General features: G+C 40.1%; 1 protein-coding gene across 1 annotated transcript in view; it reads left to right on the top strand.

The window, feature by feature from the left end:
* The window catches only part of LOC133646530 (pleckstrin homology domain-containing family G member 3), a 90,158-nt gene that overhangs the window by 24,802 nt on the left and 40,467 nt on the right, over nucleotides 1-24,889 (top strand). Inside the window, exon 3 of the mRNA XM_062041983.1 lies at nucleotides 24,116-24,648. Coding sequence (XP_061897967.1) covers nucleotides 24,116-24,648 — 533 coding nt within the window. The remainder of the gene's footprint in view (nucleotides 1-24,115; nucleotides 24,649-24,889) is intronic.

Below are 24,889 nucleotides of genomic sequence, written 5' to 3' on the forward strand. Positions count from 1 at the left end.
ATTGTTTGTTTGGTTCTGCATCCAGTCATTACAGGATCACCTGCCTATTTGCACATTCTAAAGGTTATCAGCATTGTCTCAGTCAGTACCTGAAATGTAAGGTATCAGTGATAATCGATACTAGATTGATCATATCGATATTTTTATTTAGTCAAAATCTTATTGTAATTATTTTTGTTGATGTTTACAAATTCAGGGAATGATTCCCTGGACACAGAAGGCCTTTTTGAGGGCAAAAACCAAAGGGATTAAATGAGTAGAAAAAAGAAGTAGTAGTTTTTGCTTTTGTTTAGTTATTGTGGAGTATTGACCTTGTTTTGATCAAACAATGTATGTAAAAAGAGAATAAGGAACTAGTTAAAATATAGTGTTGATGTTGTTACACTGTCAATTTCACTCACCATAGATACATTTAAAACATTTACAGTAAATACATGTGATTGGTATTGGTATCGGCGGATCTCACTCATGGATGATCATAACCAAAACCCCCTCATTCCATCACATCACACCCATCCTGCAAAAACTTCACTGGCTTCTGGTCAGGCAAATAATTAACTACAAAATCCTTCTATATACTTTCAAGGCCATCCACAACTTTACACCTCCCAATTTGTCTGACCTCGTCCACATTGCTACTCCAGCACGCTCCCTCAGATCCTCTTCTTCCATCCATTTCATCCACCTTGCTATGCCATCAACCCTCCTCATCACCATGGGGAGCAGAACTTTCAGTCACTCTGCTCCCAAACTCTGGAACTCTCTACTATCTGACATTCGCAATATTGACTCCCTTTATACAATCAAATCAAGACTCAAAAGCACTTGTTCAAAATGTCATACTTATTGTAACTGTCCTTTGTTTGATTATTATTGATGTTATATTAACCTTTGTTGTTTTATCATCATATTTTAATTATTTTTGAGTTGAGTTGAGTTTGTGTTTATTTCGAACATGCATGCATGCATACAACATGATACATCACAATTTCCAGTTTCTCTATTCAACATGTTCGAAAAGGAGTAGGAAGAAGCAGAGCTTATTTAATCCTACCCCTTTTCTTTTACATAGCAGTTGCTAAAACTTTGGTTCACTTCCTGTTCTCAATATATTCACAAATATACTCCATAAGTAATAACATTAAAAATAAATAAATGATAATGAGGGAGGTAAGTTATATTTCATATGGTGAGGTAAGTAAGATTATCTAGAAAATGAAAGGATGGATTCATACATTCAGAATGTTTATCATGGTTCTTCTTCTTTGTACTTTGTAAACACTTTAAGTTTGAATAGTTTCTGGAAGTGGATTATATTAGTGCATTGTTTGATTTCTTTGCTTAATCCATTCCATAATTTAATTCCACATACTGATATACTGAAGGTCTTAAAGGCCTACTGAAATGATTTTTTTTTATTTAAACAGGGATAGCAGATCCATTCTATGTGTCATACTTGATCATTTCGCGATATTGCCATATTTTTGCTGAAAGGATTTAGTAGAGAACATCGACGATAAAGTTCGCAACTTTTGGTCGCTGATAAAAAAAGCCTTGCCTGTACCGGAAGTAGCGTGACGTCGCAGGTTGAAAGGCTCCTCACATTTCCACATTGTTTACACCAGCAGCGAGAGCGATTCAGACAGAGAAAGCGACGATTACCCCATTAATTTGAGCGAGGATGAAAGATTTGTGGATGAAGAACGTGAGAGTGAAGGACTAGAGTGCAGTGCAGGACGTATCTTTTTTCGCTCCAACCGTAACTTAGGTACAAGGGCTAATTGGATTCCACACTTTCTCCTTTTTCTATTGTGGATCACGAATTTGTATTTTAAACCACATCAGATACTATATCCTCTTGAAAATGAGATTCGAGAACGCGAAATGGACATTCACAGTGACTTTTATCTCCACGACAATACATCGGCGAAGCACTTTAGCTACGGAGCTAACGTGATAGCATCGGGCTTAACTGCAGATATAAACATAATAAATAAACCCCTGACTGGAAGGATAGGCAGAAAATCAACAATACTATTAAACCATGGACCTGTAACTACACAGTTAATGCTTTCCAGCCTGGCAAAGCTTAACAATGCTGTTGCTAACTACTCCATTGAAGCTAACTTAGCTACGGGATCTCACAGAGCTATGTTAAATACATTAGCTATCCACCTACGCCAGCCAGCCCTCATCTGCTCATCAACACCCGTGCTCACTTGCGTTCCAGCGATCGACGGAGCGACGAAGGACTTCACCCGATCATTGATGCGGTCGGCGGCTAGCGTCGGATAGCGCGTCTGCTATCCAAGTCAAAGTCCTCCTGGTTGTGTTGCTGCAGCCAGCCGCTAATACACTGATCCCACCTACAGCTTTCTTCTTTGCAGTCTTCATTGTTCATTAAACAAATTGCAAAAGATTCACCAACACAGACGTCCAGAATACTGTGGAATTTAGCGATGAAAACAGAGCTTTTTGTATTGGATACAATGCTGTCCGAATACTTCAGTTTCAACGATTGACGTCACGCGCATACGTCATCATACATAGACGTTTTCAACCTGAAGTTTCGCTGGAAATTTAAAATTGCACTTTATAAGTTAACCCGGCCGTATTGGCATCTGTTGCTATGTTAAGATTTCATCATTGATGTATAAACTATCAGACTGCGTGGTCGGCAGTAGTGGGTTTCAGTAGGCCTTTAAGTGTTGTACGTGCGTACAAATGTTTTAAATACATTTTTTCTCTAAGATTATATTTGTCCTCTTTTGTTGAGAAGAATTGTTGTATATTCTTGGGTAGCAGATTGTAGTTTGCCTTGTGTACAATTTTAGCTGTTCGCAAATTCACTATGTTGTGGAATTTCTGTATTTTCGATTCAATGAATAAAGGGTTTGAATGTTCTCTATATCCAACATTATGTATTATTCTAACTGATCTTTTTTGTAACACCGTTAATGAATTAAGTGTACTTTTATAGTTATTTCCTGATATTTCTGCACAATAACTCAGATATGGTAACACTAGCGAGCAGTGGAGAATATGGAGAGATTTTTGGTCTAGAACATATTTTGCTTTATTCATTATTGACGTGTTTCCTGCTACTTTATGTTGTACATTTTTTACATGAGATTTTTAGTTCATTTTATCATCAATCATTATACCTAGAAATTTGGTTTCATTTAATTTTTCAATTTCTATGCCGCCATATTTGTATTTTTGTTTGACTTTCCCTTCTACTGTTACCGAATAGCATTATTTTAGTTTTTGGTGGTAGTGGGGGGTGTATTTTGTAGCGTCCCGGAAGAGTTAGTGCTGCAAAGGGTCCTGGGTATTTGTTCTGTTGTGTTTATGTTGTGTTATGGTGCGGATGTTCTCCCGAAAGGTGTTTGTCATTCTTGTTTGGTGTGGGTTCACAGTGTGGCGTATATTTCTAACAGTGTTAAAGTTGTTTATACGGCCACCCTCAGTGTAACCTGTATCGCTGTTGATCAAGTATGCATTGCATTCACGTGTGTGTGCGTACAGAAGCCGCACATATCTTGTGACTGGGCCGGCACGTTGTTAGAATGGATAAAAAGCGGATGTGACGACAGCTCGTAGAGGACGTTAAAGGCAGTGCCTTTAAGGTAGGGGTCTCAAACATGCGACATTATTTTGCGGCCCCCACCTTAATATGAAAGTTTAATGTTAGTGCGACCCGCAAGTTTTAAATGAATGGCGCTTGACAGCGTTGTGTGCGGAGCTGAAGGAGTCTACCAATCACGGTGTGCTATTAGGCTCTCTACAATGTCGAGGCTGCGCTTGACAGCGTTGTGTGCGGAGCTGGAAACTGGAATCTACCAATCACGGTGTGCTATTAGGCTCTCTACAATATCGAGGATGTGCCGTGATGGCACTGCCTTTAGTGTCCTCTAGACCCTGTCACCGCATCATCTTTTTCTCCATACTAACAGCATGCCGGCCCAGACACATGGGTGAGGCTTCTGCAGACTCACGCAAGTTATTGCAAGACATACTTGAGGAACAGCCATACATGTCACACTGAGGGTGGTCATATTTTATTTTATTTATTTTTTAACACTGTTACAAATATGCGCCACACTGTGAACCCACACCAAACAAGAATGACAAACACATTTCGGGAGAACATCCGCACTTAAACACAACATAAACACAACAGAACAAATACCCAGAATCCTTTGCAGCCCTAACTATTCCTGGCTACAAAAACACCCCCGCTACCCCCAACCCTGCCCACTTCAACCCCCCCACACACACCTCAACCCCCCACCCCCCACCCCACCCCATGTATGCATTGACGTCACTTGCGTGATGCAAGCAGAGAAACATTTTGCCGTTTTCCACGACACCCGCACACGCTCTTCCTCCCTCCCTCCCTCCCTGCCTCCCTCGCTCGCCCGCCTGCTCGCTCCCGCCCCTGTTGTAATGCTAGGTTCACACCGACGGCGCTTTAAAGCGGCATGCAAAGCGGCATGCAAAGCGGCATGCAAAGCGTAACAAAGCCTGATTAAAGCGTGAGGGTCCTAATGGATCGTGGGAAAGCTTGTAGTGAAGCGGGACATGCGGCAAGTTCTCCAAAATTTTTTAAACGGTTTAAAAAAATTCTGCGCTCTGTCAAGAATGGAATAAATCACAGAGACCGTATCAAAGTGTGACAAAGCCTGACAAAAACTAATTCGTATCAGAGCGTATCAGAGCGTATCAAAGCATAACATTACTTCGGAGATCGGGATATTCGTGGAAAAATTGACAAAAATGACGGCGCTTTGCTCGCCGCTTTAAAGCGCGGCAAGCGCCGTTGGTGTGAACCAGGTATAAACGGTCCGGGCGGGGAAAAGCTTCTAAAGCACTCCGCCGAAGGACCGAGCGACAATACAAAAGTGTGGTGCACTGGACCCCAGCGCTGATACTCCGACAGAGAGTCGCTGGGCGAATCAGACGTGTAACACGTTAGTGGTGATGTTAGCCCGTTCGGGGCTACTTGTGCTACCGTAACTGTAAACTCCACGGCGAGCCCCCCCCCCCACCTCCCTCCCGTTGGCTGCAGACAGAGACGATATTTGATGCAATATTTCTTTGATGAGCATAGGGGCACCCCGACGTGTCTTATTTCATTTCATTTCATTTAATTTTTATTTATCTCCTTCAATTGATGTGCATCTTTGATCGATAGACAATTATACCTCAATTATTCAATTATACATTTACACACCAATGCCTGAGAAGGAGCAGGATGAAGAAAAATCTCATATTTTTCTGCCCCCTTCAACATAATACATAGTCTTACTTAATGATATCATATACCAACAATTATATCCAAATATAACGAAAACAAACAAAAAAACACACAAAAAAACACAAGAAGTGCAAAACTCCATGAAGTACAAACCGAACAAAAAAAACAAAAGAAGTAATATACACCTCTAGGAGTTAATACAAAACAAATACAAAACCAGGCAAAAAATAAGTAAAATAATAAATATAAAGCAAAATGTAAACACTTATGGCTGTCCATATGACCTTATTGTTCTGTCTTTATATATTTTTTCAACTGGAATATATTTTTACAATCTTTTATCTCATTGTAAAGAGAATTCCATAGTTTAACCTCCACCACTGATATGCACATTTGTTTTAAAGTTGTCCTTGAATACTGATGTTGGAAATGACCTTTTCTTCTATGTTATTCATTCTCAGAAGTGATGACAAACATTTTTTGTAAATTTGCTGGTAATGTTTTACTTTTAGCCTTAAACATGACACATAATGTCTGTAACTTTACTAGCTCCTGTAATTTCAATAAACCCGAATTAATAAATAATATGTTAGTGTGTTCTAAGTAATCTACTTTATGAATAATCCTTATAGCTCTTTTCTGTAGTTGATACAGAGAAAGTTGCGGTGCACAAGGAATACAATTTGAAATGTCATTGTTCAACTAGACATGCTGAAGAGTATGCAAAATACCAGGGAGATGAGAGAGTGAACCGGGTTGCAAATTTTAAAACCAGTCTACTGAGGCAACAAGATTTCATCAAGAAAGCAAGCGAAAAAAGCGATGCAGCAGTCAAAGCTAGCTACATGATGAGTGAGATGGTTGCTAGGGCGGGAAAGCCATTCAAAGAAGGTGAATTCATTAAAAAGTGCATGTTAGATTTTTTTAAATAAATCTTTTCTTGCGGCCCAGCCTCACCCAGTTTCTGCATCCAGTGGCCCCCAGGTAAATTGAGTTTGAGACCCCTGCTTTAAGGCATGCCCCCAAGACTGTGGTCCGGGTGGACTACGAGCTATAATGACTGATGAACACCTTCGTTCGATAATGAAGGTTGCCTCACCTCAAAGCCTGAGCCCCGGCATTAATGAACTAGCATCCAAGAAAAGATGCCAGGTATCTGGCTTGGGCACATCAGATTAGATCAGTGTGTTGCAAACTGAGCAGTTTAAAGTCCTGAATGGTTGGTTTAGTCATTGTTATTTTATTTCCAATTATTATTATCCTGTGGAAAAAGTTCATGTTGATATTTACCTCAGAAGGCTGCAAATAGAAAAGAGGCATTCAATTTTTATTTAAATTGTATTTGAGATGCCATTGATATTTTTTAATTATTATTATTTGAAACTCGATTTTGCATGTCACTATTAAGTTATATAAGTCTTGCTTGTTCAATATTCAATGCAAAACTTGTTTGGGTCCCTATTAAAAGGTTAATTTGTTCAACCTTGGCCCGCGGCTTTGTTCAGTTAAAAATTTTGGCCCACTCTGTATTTGAGTTTGACACCCTTGTCTTAAAGTGTTGGAAAATAACATTAGCAATGACTTCTGCATTAATAGAAAGCCACCCATCTTCACATAAACCTGAAGAGGCCGTTTCAAAGCAAAATGTTTTTGAATATTAGTCTCCACATAAACTTGCATACAAATCGAGAATTCTTAACAAGTAGGGAGGGCCACATCTATTTATGGCGCTGCAAATTCATCTGTGGGGGGCCGCTGGTTTTTGTTTCTTGTGATTTACTACGTTTGTTTGGTATACCTTTTTATTAATAATTGTATTATGAATGGCTTGAACATATTCCACATATTTGCCTGTTTTCTGCTCAGATTTTCCTTCATATATTACGTGTAATCAGAGGGAAGAATCTGTCAGTATGTAGTGTTATTATTCAGATGTGGGTTTTTTTTTTAAATAATGTGTACTAAATCGAGAGTTAGCTGTTGTGATGAATAGTCAGTTATTTTTAAAGATGCCCAAACCACTAAATAAACGTTATCACACCTTTAAACCCTCTATGTGAAGAACATTTAGGTGTAAAGTAAATTAAGCTCCTTCTCCACACTTAGCACACGCAGCTGTTTTACCACCAGCCCACAGGCACAATCGTCTACCGTCAAACTGGTGGTAAAGTTTACAGTGGACTCGCACCTCCATGGGGCCCATATGTGTTGACCAGAAGAAGTGTGATTGTGGCATAGATCGTGGGCCTGCTGAGTACGCGAGGGGTGTGGGTTGGGTTGTCGATGGAGGGGTTTTCTAAGTGGATCATCACATGCCTATACACTGAGGTCACTGAGCACAGCCGAATCCTTTAAGAGTCGGGGGTCGCGCACAAGGGAGGTTTACGGATTAAATGTGAGTTTATCCCGACATTGTTCGCTCATATAAGAGAAACTTTTTTTTTTCAGAAACGTGCCAGCCCTTCCTAAAAAATTCTGAATTTCATCTAAAACTTTGCTCAGTCAGATGCCAATACTACCCAACATTTACCAAAATGTCTTACAAAAGCATGAATTGGGACGAAAAAATCCTTAGTGTCTTTAAAGTTAAATGTCAGTACTAGAGGTGGGGGAAATAATTGATTTTCAGATGCATCGCAATTCGAACATGGACGATTATAAAGTCGTTTAGTAAACGTCAATCGATTTATTCATTGTAAACAAAGTAATGCAGACAGTTATAAACTTTTGCTGACTACAGCGAGCCACCTCATTGTTAGATCTGACCAGTTCCTTCATTACAAGGCACTTATGTTTTAGTTTTGCACACATTTTCATTAATTTAATACATGTGGGAATTAATTTGACTGTTTCTTATTACAAATGCACTGTTTTTTTAAAGGCCTACTGAAACACACTACTACCGACCACGCAGTCTGATAGTTTATGATGAAATCTTAACATTGCAACACATGCCAATACGGCCGGGTTAACTTATAAAGTGCAATTTTAAATTTCCCGCTAAACTTCCGGTTGAAAACGTCTATGTATGATGACGTATGCGTGTGACGTCAATCGTTGAAACGGAAGTATGCGGACGCCATTGTATCCAATACAAAAAGCTCGGTTTTCATCGAAAAATTCCACAGTATTCTGGACATCTGTGTTGGTGAATCTTTTGCAATTTGTTTAATGAACAATGAAGACTGCAAAGAAGAAAGCTTTAGGGGGATCGGTGTATTAGCGGCTGGCTGCAGCAACACAACCACGAGGACTTTGGCTTGGATAGCAGACGCGCTATCTGACGCTAGCCGCCGACCGCACGGATGATCGGTGAAGTCCTTCGTCCTTCCGTCGATTGCTGGAACGCAGGTGAGCACGGGTGTTGATGAGCAGATGAGGGCTGGCTGGCGTAGGTGGATAGCTATAGTTTTTAGCATAGCTCTGTGAGGTCCCGTTGCTAAATTAGCTTCAATGGCGTCGTTAGCAACAGCATTGTTAAGCTTTGCCAGGCTGGAAAGCATTAACCGTGTATTTACAGGTCCATGGTTTAATAGTATTGTTGATTTTCTGTCTATCCTTCCAGTCAGGGTTTTATTTCTTTTGTTTCTATCTGCAGTTAAGCCTGATGCTATCACGTTAGCTCCGTAGCTAAAGTGCTTCGCCGATGTATTGTCATGGAGATAAGTCACTGTGAATGTCCATTTCGCGTTCTCGACTCTCATTTTCAAGAGGATATAGTATCCGAGGTGGTTTAAAATACAAATCCGTGATCCACAATATAAAAAGGAGAGATTGTGGAATCCAATGACCCAGCTTGTACCTAAGTTACGGTCAGAGTGAAAAAAGATGCGTCCTGCACTGCACTCTCGTTCTTCACTCTTACGTTCCTCATCCACGAACCTTTCATCCTGGCTCAAATTAATGGGGTAATCGTCGCTTTCTCGGTCCGAATCTCTCTCGCTGCTGGTGTAAACAATGGGGAAATGTGAGGAGCCTTTCAACCTGTGACGTCACGCTACTTTCGGTACAGGCAAGGCTTTTTTTTATCAGCGACCAAAAGTTGCGAACTTTATCGTCGATGTTCTCTACTAAATCCTTTCAGCAAAAATTTTGCAATATCGCGAAATGATCAAGTATGACACATAGAATGGATCTGCTATCCCCGTTCAAATAAAAAAAAATCATTTCAGTAGGCCTTTAAAGTTGCAAGCGATCAAAGCGTATTTAGTGAAATACATAAATTAAAGATGCATCAATAAATTATTTTTAATCGAATCGTAGCTTCTGAATAGTAATCGAATCATGAGGTGCCCAAAGATTCCCACCTCTAGTCAATACATTCAACTGGACTCAGTTAAAGTGAGTCTACACAAAGCTCGGATCGTTTTACTTGTAAAACAGAAAAATACCCAAAAAGCTTCCCAGCATTTTGACCTTGACTGTCAATGTGGAATGTAAGTTCTCTCTTCCTCCCTCTCTCTCTGTGTGCGTGCGTGTGCGTGTGTGTGTGTGTGTGTGTGTGTGTGTGTGTGTGTGTGTGTGTGTGTGTGTGTGTGTGTGTGTGTGTGTGTGTGTGTGTGTGTGTGTGTGTGTGTGTGTGTGTGTGTGTGTGTGTGTGTGTGTGTGTGCACTTGTCTCACCATCCTTTTGTGGACATACACTTGACAAACAACCCTTTCTGTGAGGACCTTTTGACTTGTGAGGACATTTGCCTGGTCCTCACAACTACAGAAGTAAAATATTTTTTTTACATTGTGTGTTTTGCATTCTGAAGTGAGGTTGCAACTCTACTCCCATCTAGTGCTAGATATATATTTTTTTCATCATTCTAGCTATAGTGGAAAGGGGGGCCGTCACAACCTACTAACCAAACGTGGGTCCACAGAAAGTAGGTAAGACATGTATGTCTTGCGTGCGTGTGCGTGTGTTTGTGTGTGTGTGTGTGTGTGTGTGTGTGTGTGTGGATGTGCATGTGTATGTGTGTGCGCGTGTGTGTGTGTGTGTGTGTGCGCGCGCGCGCGCGTACTCAGCCTTTCCTGTCCTCTGCCATTTATTTACACACCTTCAGGCTAATTATTAACATTAACTTCTCCTTGTAGGGAAAAAAATGAAACCTTTGTACTGCATATTTAAAACTAGCAATGACCTAAATAATTATCTCCATTCAGGGACAGTAAACGAATCTGAGCTGTGTGTAATGGCTGGCGTTTTGGCTCACGCTGTTTGGTAAAGAGCTATGAAGACCTCCGGGTTTTTACATTCTTGAGAGCACACTCTGCTCCTGGCCCTTGACCTCCTGAGGAGCAGCCATTGGAATTATCAGGTGGGGAGAAGTTTTTCCCATGGGGATCAGGACCATAACATTTATTCTCTGTGGGATATGGGGGGACATTGAGGAAGGAAATCTGTGACAGGGAAGGGCTTTATAATATTGTAGCATGAAAGTTGATTCAGTGTTAATCCAATAAGGAAGTGGGTCATGTGCTGTGCCATGGCTCAGAAAGTCAAGTTAGCAAATTGGCGGTTGTTTAAAGAAATTTTACTGTGAGTTTTCATATTATACACATTTCTTGTGAGGAAACCTTGGAATTGGCTTTATAGGAAGTATAATTTCCCACCTTGTTGGTATGTGAGCATCTGTTTCTACAAAAAATCACCCATTGGACATACAGAATCAGATGGACTGCCTGCAAGAATGTTTTTCAAAATGAGATTTTTGACAAGGAGGTGAAAGGTGTGTGCATGGCAAGTAATTTATTTGTAAAAACCTCAAAGGAAACAATATGTAACAGTGTCAAGTACCACGCATCCAGGCAATATGAATGGAACTGTTATCGTATACTTTCACACCAGCACAGCACTTTTTAATCCGCTTTAGTGTTTTCTTCCTGGTGTCAATCTTTTGGTTGGCTGTGAAAAAATCAAACTCTGTTGAGGACCAAATCAATTGCACAGTCTAATAAACACAAGGATTTAGTTGTTTTTAAAAAGGCAACTCTGATCCAAAGCACCCTAAAATGTTACAAAACAAAAACTCCTTCTCAATGATGTGGAATTGAATGTTATGTTATGTTATTTTCATTTATTATGCGCCCCCCAACCAACTGTTACATCAGCCTGGGGCGCAATGAATGTAGTGAGTAATATTACAAGGTGAAGCAAGATGTAATCCCACTGTTCAAATTCAATTTTCCTAGCACAGCAATACGTGAGTCAGTATGAATCAAGCAGGTGTGTCTGTATTGCTTAAGCATGTTCTGTCTTAAGTGTCGTCACTCTTATTGTATTTTTGTTTCCGGCGTTCAGAAAAATACTCAGACAAAAATGACACAGACATTGGCAGCAAATACTCACTGAGCAATCATCAGAGAATATTTTTTTGTCAATTGAAAGATTGTGTTTTCCCGTGCCATTGGGAAGATGTTAAGATAAGAGAAATTATATTTGTCCCCAATTTAGTTGGAAAACAAAATAGTGTAAAACAGAACCACGCTTAAAAACAATTAGGGCCTGATTTACTAAGATCCAAAAAGTGTGTGCAATCTATAAAAGTAGTGTGTACTATGAGTAGGCGTGTTGCATGTGATTCACTAACATTGCATGTGCAATTGTAAAGTGCTGCAAACCGTCTTATTTAAATGAGGATTTTGTGTGTACTATACGGGGAATCACCACGGAGACACTAATTTAATCCATGATCCACACCTTTTTGCTGTGTTTTCAAACAAGCGGCAGACATGTACTACTTTTTATGGGCATTTTAGAAACAGTTGTCCAGTGCATCTACATTGACACCATTTAATTTTCTTACAAAGGTGCGCTACTAGAGAGAAGTTGCACTTACTGCACTCAAGAAGAAAAAATGTTTTTTTCATGTAAGACGTATTTAAATGATTGGTTCAAAACATTATTACAAAAATTGTAAAAGACACCAAAAGGCATCAATTTATTTTTTTTAATCAGTCCCTTAAGTCCTTTAGCAGCTATAAAATCATAAAAAAAATGTTGCTGAATAGAAAATATGTCTTAATGTTTTTTATTTCCGACCCTCCAAAATGTTAGCACACACATAGGATTCTTGTCTGTCCATCATCTGTCTTTGCAGCGCAAACACTGATCTCAGAGCCGTGTGTGGAATCAGTTTGCACGTCCTTCTGACATGTGCTAAATAAAATGCAAAATTGTGATAAGTGTTGATAATCACATTGCGTGTGCTAAATAATTTTATTTGCATCTTCTCTCAGTGTTGTGGGTGTTTTGACGATCGGCATATATTTTGCATATTATTGAAGACAGAAATGCAAAATGGATTGCACGCCTTATAGAGGGTTTCGGATTTTTCTACATTTCCCCATATTAGCCCCGGCTTTGTTAGTAAACACGCTCATTGTTGCTGATCATTCATCCAGTGATACTGATAATACCGGCGATGTGTGTGATTGTCACTTGCCACAATCAAAGTGGGAGCGGTATAACAAGCTTTTATCAAATTTGATCAAGGCTAGGTTAAAAAATTAAGTTGTTCACAGAATCTGGGTATGAGACATCAGGGAAGATGTTGTGGTCTGTGCTCCACTCAGAATTGCCGTTCTGGTGCAATCAATTACAGCTGTTTTGTTTTGTTTACGACGAAGGGACTTGTTATCTTATGACTCACAGTAATTCTCCATCGAATCGCAGCTTGTGTACCGTTATTTTCCACGAAGTAGTTTGGAAATATAACGTGTAACGCTATCGTGAACGATGACTCTAGCTATGACTGCATTGTGGCACTGCATTGTGGGATAATTTAGCCAACAATCCGAAGCCCTCTATTCTGCTCACTTAACAGGCGCAATTCACTTTGCGCACATTTAGTGGATCAGCTTTTTGTGTGCTATATTCGGTTTGCACATGTACACACAAACCTTTAGTAAATCAGGCTCTTAGTCTTTTGACTCACAGGTTAAAGTCCTAAAGCTATGTCTTTATGGGGAAATGGCTCTTGGTTATCTGTGTGGGGCTCACTCATCAGTCACTGTATTAAAAGTCTTGAGATGAAAGAGTTGGAGACAGATTTAGCACTCATCCTGCCTTTTGATACTTGGTCTTGTTTAAGAATCTCACCTAGGTGGATTTGTCTCATTACTGCTCTTGTTGATGCCATACAGTGACTTGCACACTCCACGTAGAGAGTGTAAAGATATTTTTAACATTTAATTAGTATTGGCGCATACCTGTTCTTTCAAACCTGCATGTTAATCTTCTGAGTCACATTATTTACCCCATGTGTTTTTTTTTCCAAATGCCATTGTGTTACATAGCTCTGATAATTCCATTTTTCACTGAGAAGATGTCGAGTACATAAACAAGTCATGTTGCCTGATACCTGCTTCTATAAAACAGATCTCTATACTTGTTGCAAAGCTTGACAACTTTATTAATGCCGTAGATATTGATCTCCTTGACCAGAAACCATGCTGACTGTCCACTAGAGTTAGTAGTGCAGGGGGCTTATTTATTGATTTTAAAAAAAGCATTCAATACAATTAATGTTCAAATATTGATTAAAACAAAATGGAAAGGTATGGTCTCAGAGGGATGGCTTTATATTGTAAACGTAAGTCAGAATGTTTACGCATTACCTGTGATGTCCCACAAACTAGTCATTATTTCCATCAACAACATTTGTAAGGGATCAGATACATGTATTAATTGTTTTTTTTGCTGATGATACATGTTCTGACAAGGACTTGCAGCACATCACCTCCAGGAAGTATTGATTAAAGAAAATAATAAATTAAAATGTTAGTTTGACATAAACAAATTATCACTAAACTCGAAGAACACCAAATGTATGTTGTTTGGAAATTGTAAAGTAAGTAAAAATAAATGTTTAAGAGGAAATCAATAAGCAGGGACTGAGAGTAAATTAAAGTTAATGTTTGAGAGTTGTATTAGATGCTGTAAACCTCACATAAAATATGTGTCACTATAATAGTAAACACACTGGAAATTTAGGCACAACAGAACACATCCTGAACCACAAAACCTTGCACACCTTGCCATACTGTGTGAATAACTGAGGACATAAAACAGGGTTGGGTATCGGGAAGCTAGTTTTTATTAATGTCCAATTGGAAAAAAAATATGAATCACATCCTCAAAAGATTTTGCAACCTAAGCAACATCATCGCTACATGAGTTTCTTATCACTTCCTCAGGGAATGTAGCAATCCTTCTCTGGAAATATTTGCACTGATATATGCCAGATCATGTCAAAGGACATTATGGTTGGAACGTTTCATGACTGGTAAGCATGCTGACATTGTTTTTGCTCGAATCAGATTTTCCATATAAAGGAATGTTCTGTGGACCTACAACGTCAAAGACAGGTGGATAATTTATGTCATACCAGAGACTGCTCCTTTCGAGAAAAGTTAATTGCCAGGTGCAGTAGAGTTCATTGTAATGGTCTGTTCAACTCCAGCTATGACATCAGAGAACTAACAGCTGAGGGCTGGGCGATATGGACCAAAACTGATATCCCGGTATTTTGGGGCCGAATAGGGATATACAATACTTACCAGTATCCTAAACAAAACGTGCTAATTACTTAAGGTTGCCTAAGTGTTTTATGGCTAGATAATTAGTGTTGAGAGTACTCAGATATTTTTTGTTGTAAGTAGTAACGTAACATGTTTATTCTTACAAAGTAATCAGTTAGACTTTAGTATGTCAAAGCAATTTTTGTTAATTTTGTTCATTAACGTTAGGTTTATAGATTCACACTTGTGCGCGGGAATGGATGGAGCTTCTACTCGCTTACTGCGGTGAAAGCCGTTGGCTATTTAGTTTTTAAACTACTCTTCAACCACCCAGCCACTATATACTAGGTTAGTCCTCAGGGGCTACTGGGGAAAGGCAGCGTAGCCTCCATATTCTTTTGAAAAGTTTGTTTTTGTTGCTTCATTGTGTGTCAGAGAAACCTACGTAAACGCACAAGAGGCGGGGGTTGAGTCAAAAGGAATGCCCTGTGCTTCGCCCGTCAGAGGCAGAGAAGAGAAAACGGCCATAACAAAGGCACATCAAAAGATATAGGTGGCGGTATTGTCTCAATTATAATATCTCTTGCATTATTATTTTTTTTAAATGTTCTTTTTCTCTTTGTTATTAAAAGCCTTTCAGTAAGTAACTGTCCTCTCTGCTATCACTGCGTTGCTAAATTTAGGTGCTAAATTTAGGTCCTAAACCTTGGCCCTTATAATAACAATATTGCTAATGTTTGGCAGATATTCAGGTCACAAAATGTAAATGGTGTATTATTGGCGCTTTTTGGATGGGTTTTTATTGGGTTTTATAGTCAAAATGGATGCGAAGCAAGGACGTCATGGCTCCCATTCACTCAATTGTAGGCAGACCTTTATTTACGACTTAAAATGCATTAAAAAAATACATGTGTTCTTGTGTTTCATACGCATTGTGAATTATAGGCACATTTTAAAAAAGTGTAGTTCCCTTTTTAAAAAACAGGATATTGGAATAAAAAAACCCACAATGTGTCAGGATACTGTATGAGTGGAATTATTTGCATCTTTCTTTTGCAACAAAAACAGTAACCCGTTTACGGCAGCAAATGAAATTGAATCCATTTGGTGATGGGGTTGTGTGTCTAAGGCCCCGTTTACACTAAGCCGGCTAAGGTTATCCAGGGTAAATCACACCTAACCTTATCCTTGTCCACACACACACAATGGTCGTTTAAGATCCCCTGCCCCTCCGTCAGCTAGCGCAACTCGACCTAATATACATGCGCGGAAAATGCGCACGTCATAGTCACCTCCAGTGTTGCTTTGTGTGCAAGTTCTTAAATTTAACTTATCTGAACAATATCAAGTGTTGTGGTATTTCAATTAACTGCAATCCAGTGTGCTGTGGGGCCCTATTGTAGTGAATCACACCTGAGCCATCATAAATAATAAAATCTTTATTGGACACGAAAGTACACAATGTGACAAAGAACATTTGACAACAATCAATCTACGGATCTAGATATCTGGTCAGGACACTCCTCACTCTTTTGCTTTCACCTTAATTGTCCATTCCTTTTTGGTGACTTTATATACTCTGGACCTAGACGTTGAGTCCGCAACATACATAGCGGACAATAATTGATACAGTCTGCTTTGCCAGTCCAAAAGCATTCGCCGTTTTCCGTAGTCTTCCCTCGACGGTCAGGTAATACAAAGCACACGCTACCTTTTTTATCACATCCAGAGTAGCCCGCATTCTCGTTGTCTCTCTTTCGACAAATGGACAACATTTTTCGGTAAGTAGAATCACAGCTGACCTCGACATTTGAAAGTTATTTTGCCGCCTGAGAAGTGTTGTATCCGAAATAGCTGCATTCGCTTTCTCTTAAGGTATTCATGTGTAATTTGCACAAGCGTCTGTACATGTAGAAGAATGAGAAACACGAGCATGTCTGGATGACTCGCCTCCATATTTCCAGTGGTTAGCTCCGAGTTACGAAACCGCTTTATTATGAAGCTGGCTGTGGCGTGTTCTTTCTGACGTCACTTCCTGTGTGGGGCGCGGTCTTTCTGGCGTCACTTCCTCTCCGAACTCAGATTGTAAATGATCAATGAGTCCATACAAAGCTAAGTGCCGGAGATTCAAGAAATACACGGCACACTTACCCGTGTAAAAACCTTAAATGCTGGTTTAGTGTGGCTGAAACGGGGCTTAGGCTAAATAATTATTTTCGACAAGCGTCTGTACCGTATTTTTCGGATTACAAGTCGCAGTTTTTTTCATAGATTGGCCGTGGGTGCGACATATACTCCGGAGCGATTTATGTGTGAAATTATTAAAACATTTCCGTAAAATATCAAATAATATTATTTATCTCATTTGCGTAAGAGACGAAGCAAATGGCAGCAATCATCACACACACATCAGCAATCGTCACTCACACGTCAACCAATAAGAATTTGGCGGGGGAGGGTCATGGCAGAAGTGCATTGTGGGTCATGGGATGCTAACTGCTATATGCTATACGCTACTGCCGTAGCTATAAAATGGATCACATCAACATTGGCGGTAACTTATAAAAACTGAGAAGGGCTGAACAAAAATGGCACCGAAAAGGAAATCATATACTGCAGATTACAAGCTGGACGTAGTGAAACATCCAGCAGAGAACGGCAATCGAGCAGCAGAAAGAAAGGACGTACCAGAGGCGACACGGGGAGGAAGATTTCATTGGATTTAGCGCTCGCGAGTGACAGATTTTTTGGTAAACGTATAGCATGTTCTATATGTTATAGTTATTTGAATGACTCTTGCCATGATGTGTTGCGTTAACATACCAGGCACGTTCTCAGTTGGTTATTTGTGCGTCATAAGGCGTACACTTATTCAGCCTGTTGTTCACCATTCTTTATTTATTTTAAATTGCCTTTCAAATGTTTATTCTTGGTGTTGGATTTTATCAAATAAATTTCCCCCAAAAATGCGACTTAGAGTCCAGTGCGACGTATATATGTTTTTTTCCTTCTTTATTGTGCATTTTTCGGCCGGTGCAACGTATACTCCGGAGCGACTTATAGTCCGAAAAATACGGTACATGTAGAAGAATAAGAAACACAGGCATGTCTGGATGACTCGCCTCCATCTTTCCAGTGGTTAGCTCCGGTTGTTATGACGCTGGCTGTGGCGCGTTCTCTCTGACATCACTTCCTGTGTGGGGCGCGGTCTTTCTGACTTCACTTCCTCTCCGAACTCAGTTTGTAAACGATTAATGAGTCCATACAAAGCTAAGATTCGGAAATTCAAGAAATACACGGGGCACTTACCCGTGTAAAAATTTGTCTGAGGAGGTGAACTTTAAACGCTGGTTTAGTGTGGCTGAAACGGGGCTTAGGCTAAATCATTATTTATTCAAGGGATTATCCGGCTTAGTGTAGACATAGCCTAAAACTCAGTGAACGACTGTTATGATTTACTGCGTTTAGAGCTTTGTTTTTCCTGTAATGTCTTGTAATGTATTATACGCTCTCTCTAGCCTTGACTTTGTTAAGCTCTGCTGATGCAGTGCTAAAACAAAGGAGGTTCTAAAACTAGTATGTAAAGAAATGGGCTAAACAAAACATACTGGATTCTTCCGCACAAACAACCACTGCGCAACATTAAATGTAACATGCGCAATGTTGTCTCTTGCAAGAACATCCATCCATCCATTCTCTACCGCTTATTCCCTTCGGGGTCGCGGGGGGCGCTGGAGCCCATCTCAGCTGCATCTGGGCGGAAGGCTGGGTACACCCTGGACAAGTCGCCACCTCATCGCAGGGCCAACACAGATAGACAGACAACATTCACACTCACATTCACACACTAGGGCCAATTTAGTGTTGCCAATCAACCTATCCCCAGGTGCATGTCTTTGGAGGTGGGAGGAATCCGGAGTACCCGGAGGGAACCCACGCAGTCACGGGGAGAACATGAAAACTCCACACAGAAAGATCCCGAGCCCGGGATTGAACCCAGGACTACTCAGGACCTTCGTATTGTGAGGCAGACGCACTAACCCCTCTGCCACCGTGCTGCCCTCTTGCAAGAACATCTGCTTTATAAATAATTACAAATGAATGGCAAGTGGGAAATACTTTTTGTGGAGGTTATATTTAACATATGCTGGTCTTAAGGATTATAGCACTTGTACACAGTACAACGTTACTTTAGTATATTTCACTCTATAAATTATTTGCAAAACGTCATTGGCATGTGGGCCTTTAAAAGGACACATTATTTACCGTGACTCGAGTGGCTACACTTGGTGAACGTTTTAAATTGGGGGTATTGAACAAAATTGTTTTAGGGGCCACATTTCCAGAAAGCTAAGGAACGGGCGGGGAGACATTTCCCTTCACTGGTATATGTTTTTGAACTACAGTACTACTTGTGTCAAGAGTTACAAATTTCAGAAAAAATAGTCCTCTTTATGCAAAATACCAGAGACCACTGAAATGAATGCTGGCCTTGAGGAGGTTAAAATGTCAATGCAAGGATTTGCCACTGTATTTACAATAGTCCAAGTTACTTTAAACAACAGGAGTCCTCTAATTTTTTATTATATTTAAATTGCTGTAATGTTAGTCTCTCTCTGGTGCATTCTCTGGCTGATGTTTTACTCTGAAATTGATGACAGTTCAAAAATAGCTCTGTCCAATTCTAGGAAAATCAAAAAGAGACAGATACGGTAATGTTCCGTTCTAAAAAATAACAAGCCTTAATACCGAAGTGCACACTATAAAACGGAAGTCCACAAACCAATGGGTGGTGTCGTTGTGGCTATGTATAAAACTTAATTCAATACCAGTCTGTGCATCTGATAGGATTTACCGGTACACTATAACAAGTCCAGCTTTGTCAGTCTACATCCTGCTGAGATTAGCAGCAGATGTTGAAAGAGTCTAAATGCCACAACCCTCATCATGTCTGTATGATTGATTTGTACACTATTATATTGAAAGACCTCATACCACAACCAGATGGATTAAGGCAAATATTCACAAAGGTGCGGCCCTTATTGAATATCACAAAATAATCTTTGTTCTGCATGGTGTATTGCATTCGATTGCACTGGCTTGAATGCTCCACTGGGGCTCTCTTGATGGGAAACATGTAATGTGTGGTTTCAACCATTAATCATTCCTGCCAATCTCTTGTGGTTGATCAAAGCTGTGGTGGAAGCTGAGCTGGTGCTGAAGTGAAGTTTGTTGCTCAGGTCTTGAGATAGGGGAATCCTAAACTGTGCTATAGTCTGCCTTTGAAGACACTCTTCCTGTTGCAGAAAGCAAGTTTGGAGTAAGGAAACTGTGCCAGAACTGTGTCTATTTCCTTTACAGATTACTGCGCCATTCCTGCCCTTCCCTCTGACTTGGGAAACAGCAGTACACTGTAGCACAGCAGATTTATGACAGAGAAAGAGTTGGGTGGGAGGTGAAAAAGAAAAGAGGAAGTGAGTTTGATAGGTGTGACATGGTACAGCTATAGAGCAGCAAATAAATAGTTTATTCAAATTGGTATATACAAATTGGTATATCACCGCTTGCCTTTCCTTTACACCATCAACCTTATGGTTGTCTCACAGAGCATAAACATCAGTCAGCTTCTGTCTTTCACTGCATTGTTTTGGATAGAGTAGAAAAGGGAGCGAGTAGACACGAGTAACATGGTGCACAAGCCTCTCTGAGCATAGTCCTGAATAATGGAAAGTTGTAGGGTGCCACATATGTGCGTGTGAATAAACTGGAAGCTCATCATCCAAATGTCAAATCTTTCAGAACTTTGGCAGTTTTGTCTTGCTCTCATGTGAAATATTTGGCTTGTGTAGTTTGATTTATTCCAACGAGAACAATAATGGGTTGTATTTTCAGTGAAGTGGGTAAAAGTGAACCCAATCCATCCTCTTCTTCCACACTTTCTCTAGGGCATATGGGCTGAATTTTAATGACACACATCTAATGATGAACATATTCATAACAGTTATCAACATTGGGGTAGTTGAGTGGATTTCAAGATGTGAGCGACATCTGTGAGTTATCAGCACCAAATTATGCTCTCCATCCCCAGTTGGCAGTAGCCTTTACCTGAACCATTTCATTTAACATTCATGTGCATCGTACAATTCAATGTATTGGTCCAAAGTCGAATTACATTAACACAGACTCATTTCTCCAGCTTGACAAAATGGGGTTGACCCCTTTGCACCTTGCAAATACCTCAAGAAATTGAGCTCTCTGCACAGTGGCAACTCAGTACCACTCAGTCTCATACTCCAATGACTTCATATATTTAGGAAAGTCTTTGAGGAACATTTTTCCTCTTGAGAATAAGGATGTGAAACTGAATATGGATTCAATTTAAAAAAAATCTTCAATGCAGTCAAAAGGGCATATAAACAAACCTCCAGTTAGTTCCCTGTCCGCTATTTTCATCTCATAATTTTTTTCCTTTGTTTTTCTAAGCTTGGCCGATGCTGAGTTGAATATTCAGTAGAATGTAAATGAGTGGTAGGTTTCTCCTGAAAATACAAAGTGTTGCTAATAGACAATGTCAGTACTGATTCGAGTTAATTTTTTTTAAATCCTTAAGACTTTGTCGCTTTCTCAGCCCAGAGCAGTCTCTGACCTCTATCTGAAATTCCCAGACCACTGAACTTTTTACCCCAGATAACCACAGTTTGTCTCCACATGTGGCATACACATGAAAAGGCATACATACAAACACAATCATTTCACTGGTTGATTTAAATTTGGAATCCATTTATCCCATACAAAATAACGGAAATGTAATTAATCTGTTCCAGGGTCAAACTCTCACTATCTCAAAACCTTTAACAGTGCAGGTAATGTTTTAAGTATCATTTTAACCAGGGTTCAGGTACGCCAAGGCCTATGTTTTGTCATCATCTTGTAAAGACCACACATGTCCATCACTGTGTTTCTTTTAATTACAATTACACTCAGCTGGAAATCATGTTTATGTATGGCATTCATGTGCAGAACACAGACTTGAGTAAAGCGTGTTCACTTCAAACTGACACTAAAACTCTTAATAGCGTGTGTGACTTTCAAGGACCTGCGATGAGGTAGCGACTTGTCCAGGGTGTAAGCCGCCTTTTGCCCAAATGCAGCTGGGGTAGGCTCCAGCCACCCCCGCAACCCAGAGAGGGACAAGTGATAGAAATTGGCTTGATGAAAGGATGGATGAAATTTGAAGGACTTTTGAGGATAAAACATTGTTGCATTACAACTTTTATGTAATGTTGCTTCCTTATTTGTGATTATTCCAAGTGGATTTTTATGGGTAGTAGCAAAAGCTGAAGTAAATAATAATGACGGTCAGCTGAATATAAAAAATACAGATAGCTGAATCATTTATTCAGAATCTTAACGGTCATTCTGGACCGACCCAATTGGGAACCGATACGAAAAAATACCATTACTCACTATACAGTACAGCTCTAACGGACTGTCAAAAAACATTAATGACTGTATGGGAAACAATGTTATGACAAATCGTCAAAGAAAGATATAGATTCAATTTATTGGTCTAAAGTCGAATTATCATACTTGCCAACCCTCCCGATTTTTCCGGGAGACTCCCGAATTTCAGTGCCCGAAAATCTCCCGGGGCAACCATTCTCCCGAATTTCTCCCGATTTTCACCCGGACAACAATATTAAGGGCGTGCCGTGATGGCACTGCCTTTAACATCCTCTACAACCTGTCGACGCGTCCGCTTTTTCACCATACAAACAGCATGCCGGCACAGTCACATGTTGTATGCGGCTTCTGTATTCACACGAAAGTGACTGCAAGACATACTTGATCAACAGCCATACAGGTCACACTGAGAGTGACCGTATAAACAACTTTAACACTGTTACAAATATGCGCCACACTGTGAACCCACACCAAACAAGAATGACAAACACATTTCGGGAGAACATCCGCACCGTAACACAACATAAACACAACAGAACAAATACCCAGAATCCCTTGCAGCCTTAACTCTTCCGGGCTACAATATGCACCCCCGCTACTACCAAACCCCGCCCAGAACCTCGCCCACCTTAACCCTGCCCCCCCCACACCTCAACACCCCCCAAAATGGGGTTGACCCCTTTGCACCTTGCAAATACCTCAAGAAATTGAGCTCTCTGCACAGTGGCAACTCAGTACCACTCAGTCTCATACTCCTATGACTTCATATATTTAGGAAAGTCTTTGAGGAACATTTTTCCTCTTGAGAGTAAGGATGTGAAACTGAATATGGATTAAATTTTTCAAAAATGTCCAAAGCAGCCAACAAGGGCATATAAACAAACCTCCAGTTCCCTATCCGCTATTTTCATCTCATATTTTTTTTCCTCTGTTTTTCTAAGCTTGGCCAAGGCTGAGTTGAATATTCAGTAGAATGTCAATGAGTAGTAGGTTTCTCCTGAAAATACATAGAGTTGCTAATAGACAATGTCAGTACTGATTCGAGTTGTTTTTTTTAAATCCTTAAGATTTTGTCGCTTTCTCAGCCCAGGGCAGTCTCTGACCTCTATCTGAAATTCCCAGACCACTGAACTTTTTACCCCAGATAACCACAGTTTGTCTCCACATGTGGCATACACATGAAAAGACATACATACAAACACAATCATTTCACTGGTTGATTTAAATTTGGAATCCATTTATCCCATACAAAATAACGGAAATGTTAGGCTCCATCCACCCCCGCAACCCCGAGAGGGACAAGCGATCGAAAATGGCTTGATGAATGGATAGATGAAATTTGAAGGACTTTTGAGGATAAAACATTGTTGCGTTACAAACTTTTATGTAATGTTCCTTCCTTATTTGTGATTATTCCAAGTTGATTGTTATGGGTAGCAGCAGAAGCTGAAGTGAATAATAATGATGGTCAGCTGGATAAAAAAAATACAGATAGCTGAATCATTTATCCAGAATTTTAACGGTCCTTCAGGATTGACCCAATTGGGAACCGATACGAAAAAATACTAGTACTCACTATACAGTACAGCTCTAGCGGACTGTCAAAAAACATTAATGACTGTATGGGAAACAATGTTATGACAAATCGCCAAAGAAAGATACATTTTTTGGGTTACTTACATGATGTGTGTCACATGATGTGACACCAGACAAAACATGTTGTGTGACTTATTGATGTATTTTTTTCCGGAAAAAATGTAGTAAAAAATAATTGCAATGAAAAATGTTTCTACCGTCTAATGTAGTTTGTCACTTTTCTTAGTTTGTCCAAATTGCTCATTATAACAAATACAATTTCTGTTTATCCCTCTCTTCTATATAGAATGTCCTCAGTTTCCCTCACCCCTTTCCACTGGAGGAGAACATGAGCAAGTTGACACAGACTTCGGACGAGATTGTTACAGTCAACTATGTGTAGAGCCATTGGATGGAGAAGGGGAACGTCCAGTGAGTCTGGTGTCAACACTATCTTCTGGATCATCTCGTGACAGTCACAGCCTTTTTGGGAGCACTGTGACCCTTCCATCCTCCAGCACCCCACCCATACCAAGCGAGGAGGACATAGACTTGGAGCTGATCCCGACTGAAAGCACTGTAGAGCAGACAAGAGACCAGAGTTCTGGCCTCGCAGGTTCCAGTGGCGCATGGCAGCCGCTCCTGATCGGCAACCAGTGGAATAACAACAACGGCACATGCAACAGCAAGGCGAGTGCAGAGATCCTTGACAACATCGCCTCGCCTGTCGTCACGGACACGATGGCGCCCAACCCAAAGCTGACCTACATGGACCGAGTTGTCATGGAGATCATTGAGACAGAACGCATGTACGTCAGAGACCTGCGCAGCATAGTAGAGGTGAGTTAATTTTTTGCCGGCTCTATTTCAAATTTAGATTTTTATCCCCCTTCCAGCAGTACACTAAGTCAGCATTAGAATTTGATTTAGAAGAATACTCAGACTTCATGTCTGTAGCCAATGAACAGCCGTTCAAAGAAAATATTGTCTTGTGCAGATATAAGTTTTAGTGTATATTTACTGTCTTCACCTGCATTAAATATGGAAACAAATTGGTGAAGAACCAAAAATTAGGCCTAAC

The sequence above is a fragment of the Entelurus aequoreus genome, linkage group LG03, assembly GCF_033978785.1.
Source record: "Entelurus aequoreus isolate RoL-2023_Sb linkage group LG03, RoL_Eaeq_v1.1, whole genome shotgun sequence".
Taxonomy (NCBI): domain Eukaryota; kingdom Metazoa; phylum Chordata; class Actinopteri; order Syngnathiformes; family Syngnathidae; genus Entelurus; species Entelurus aequoreus.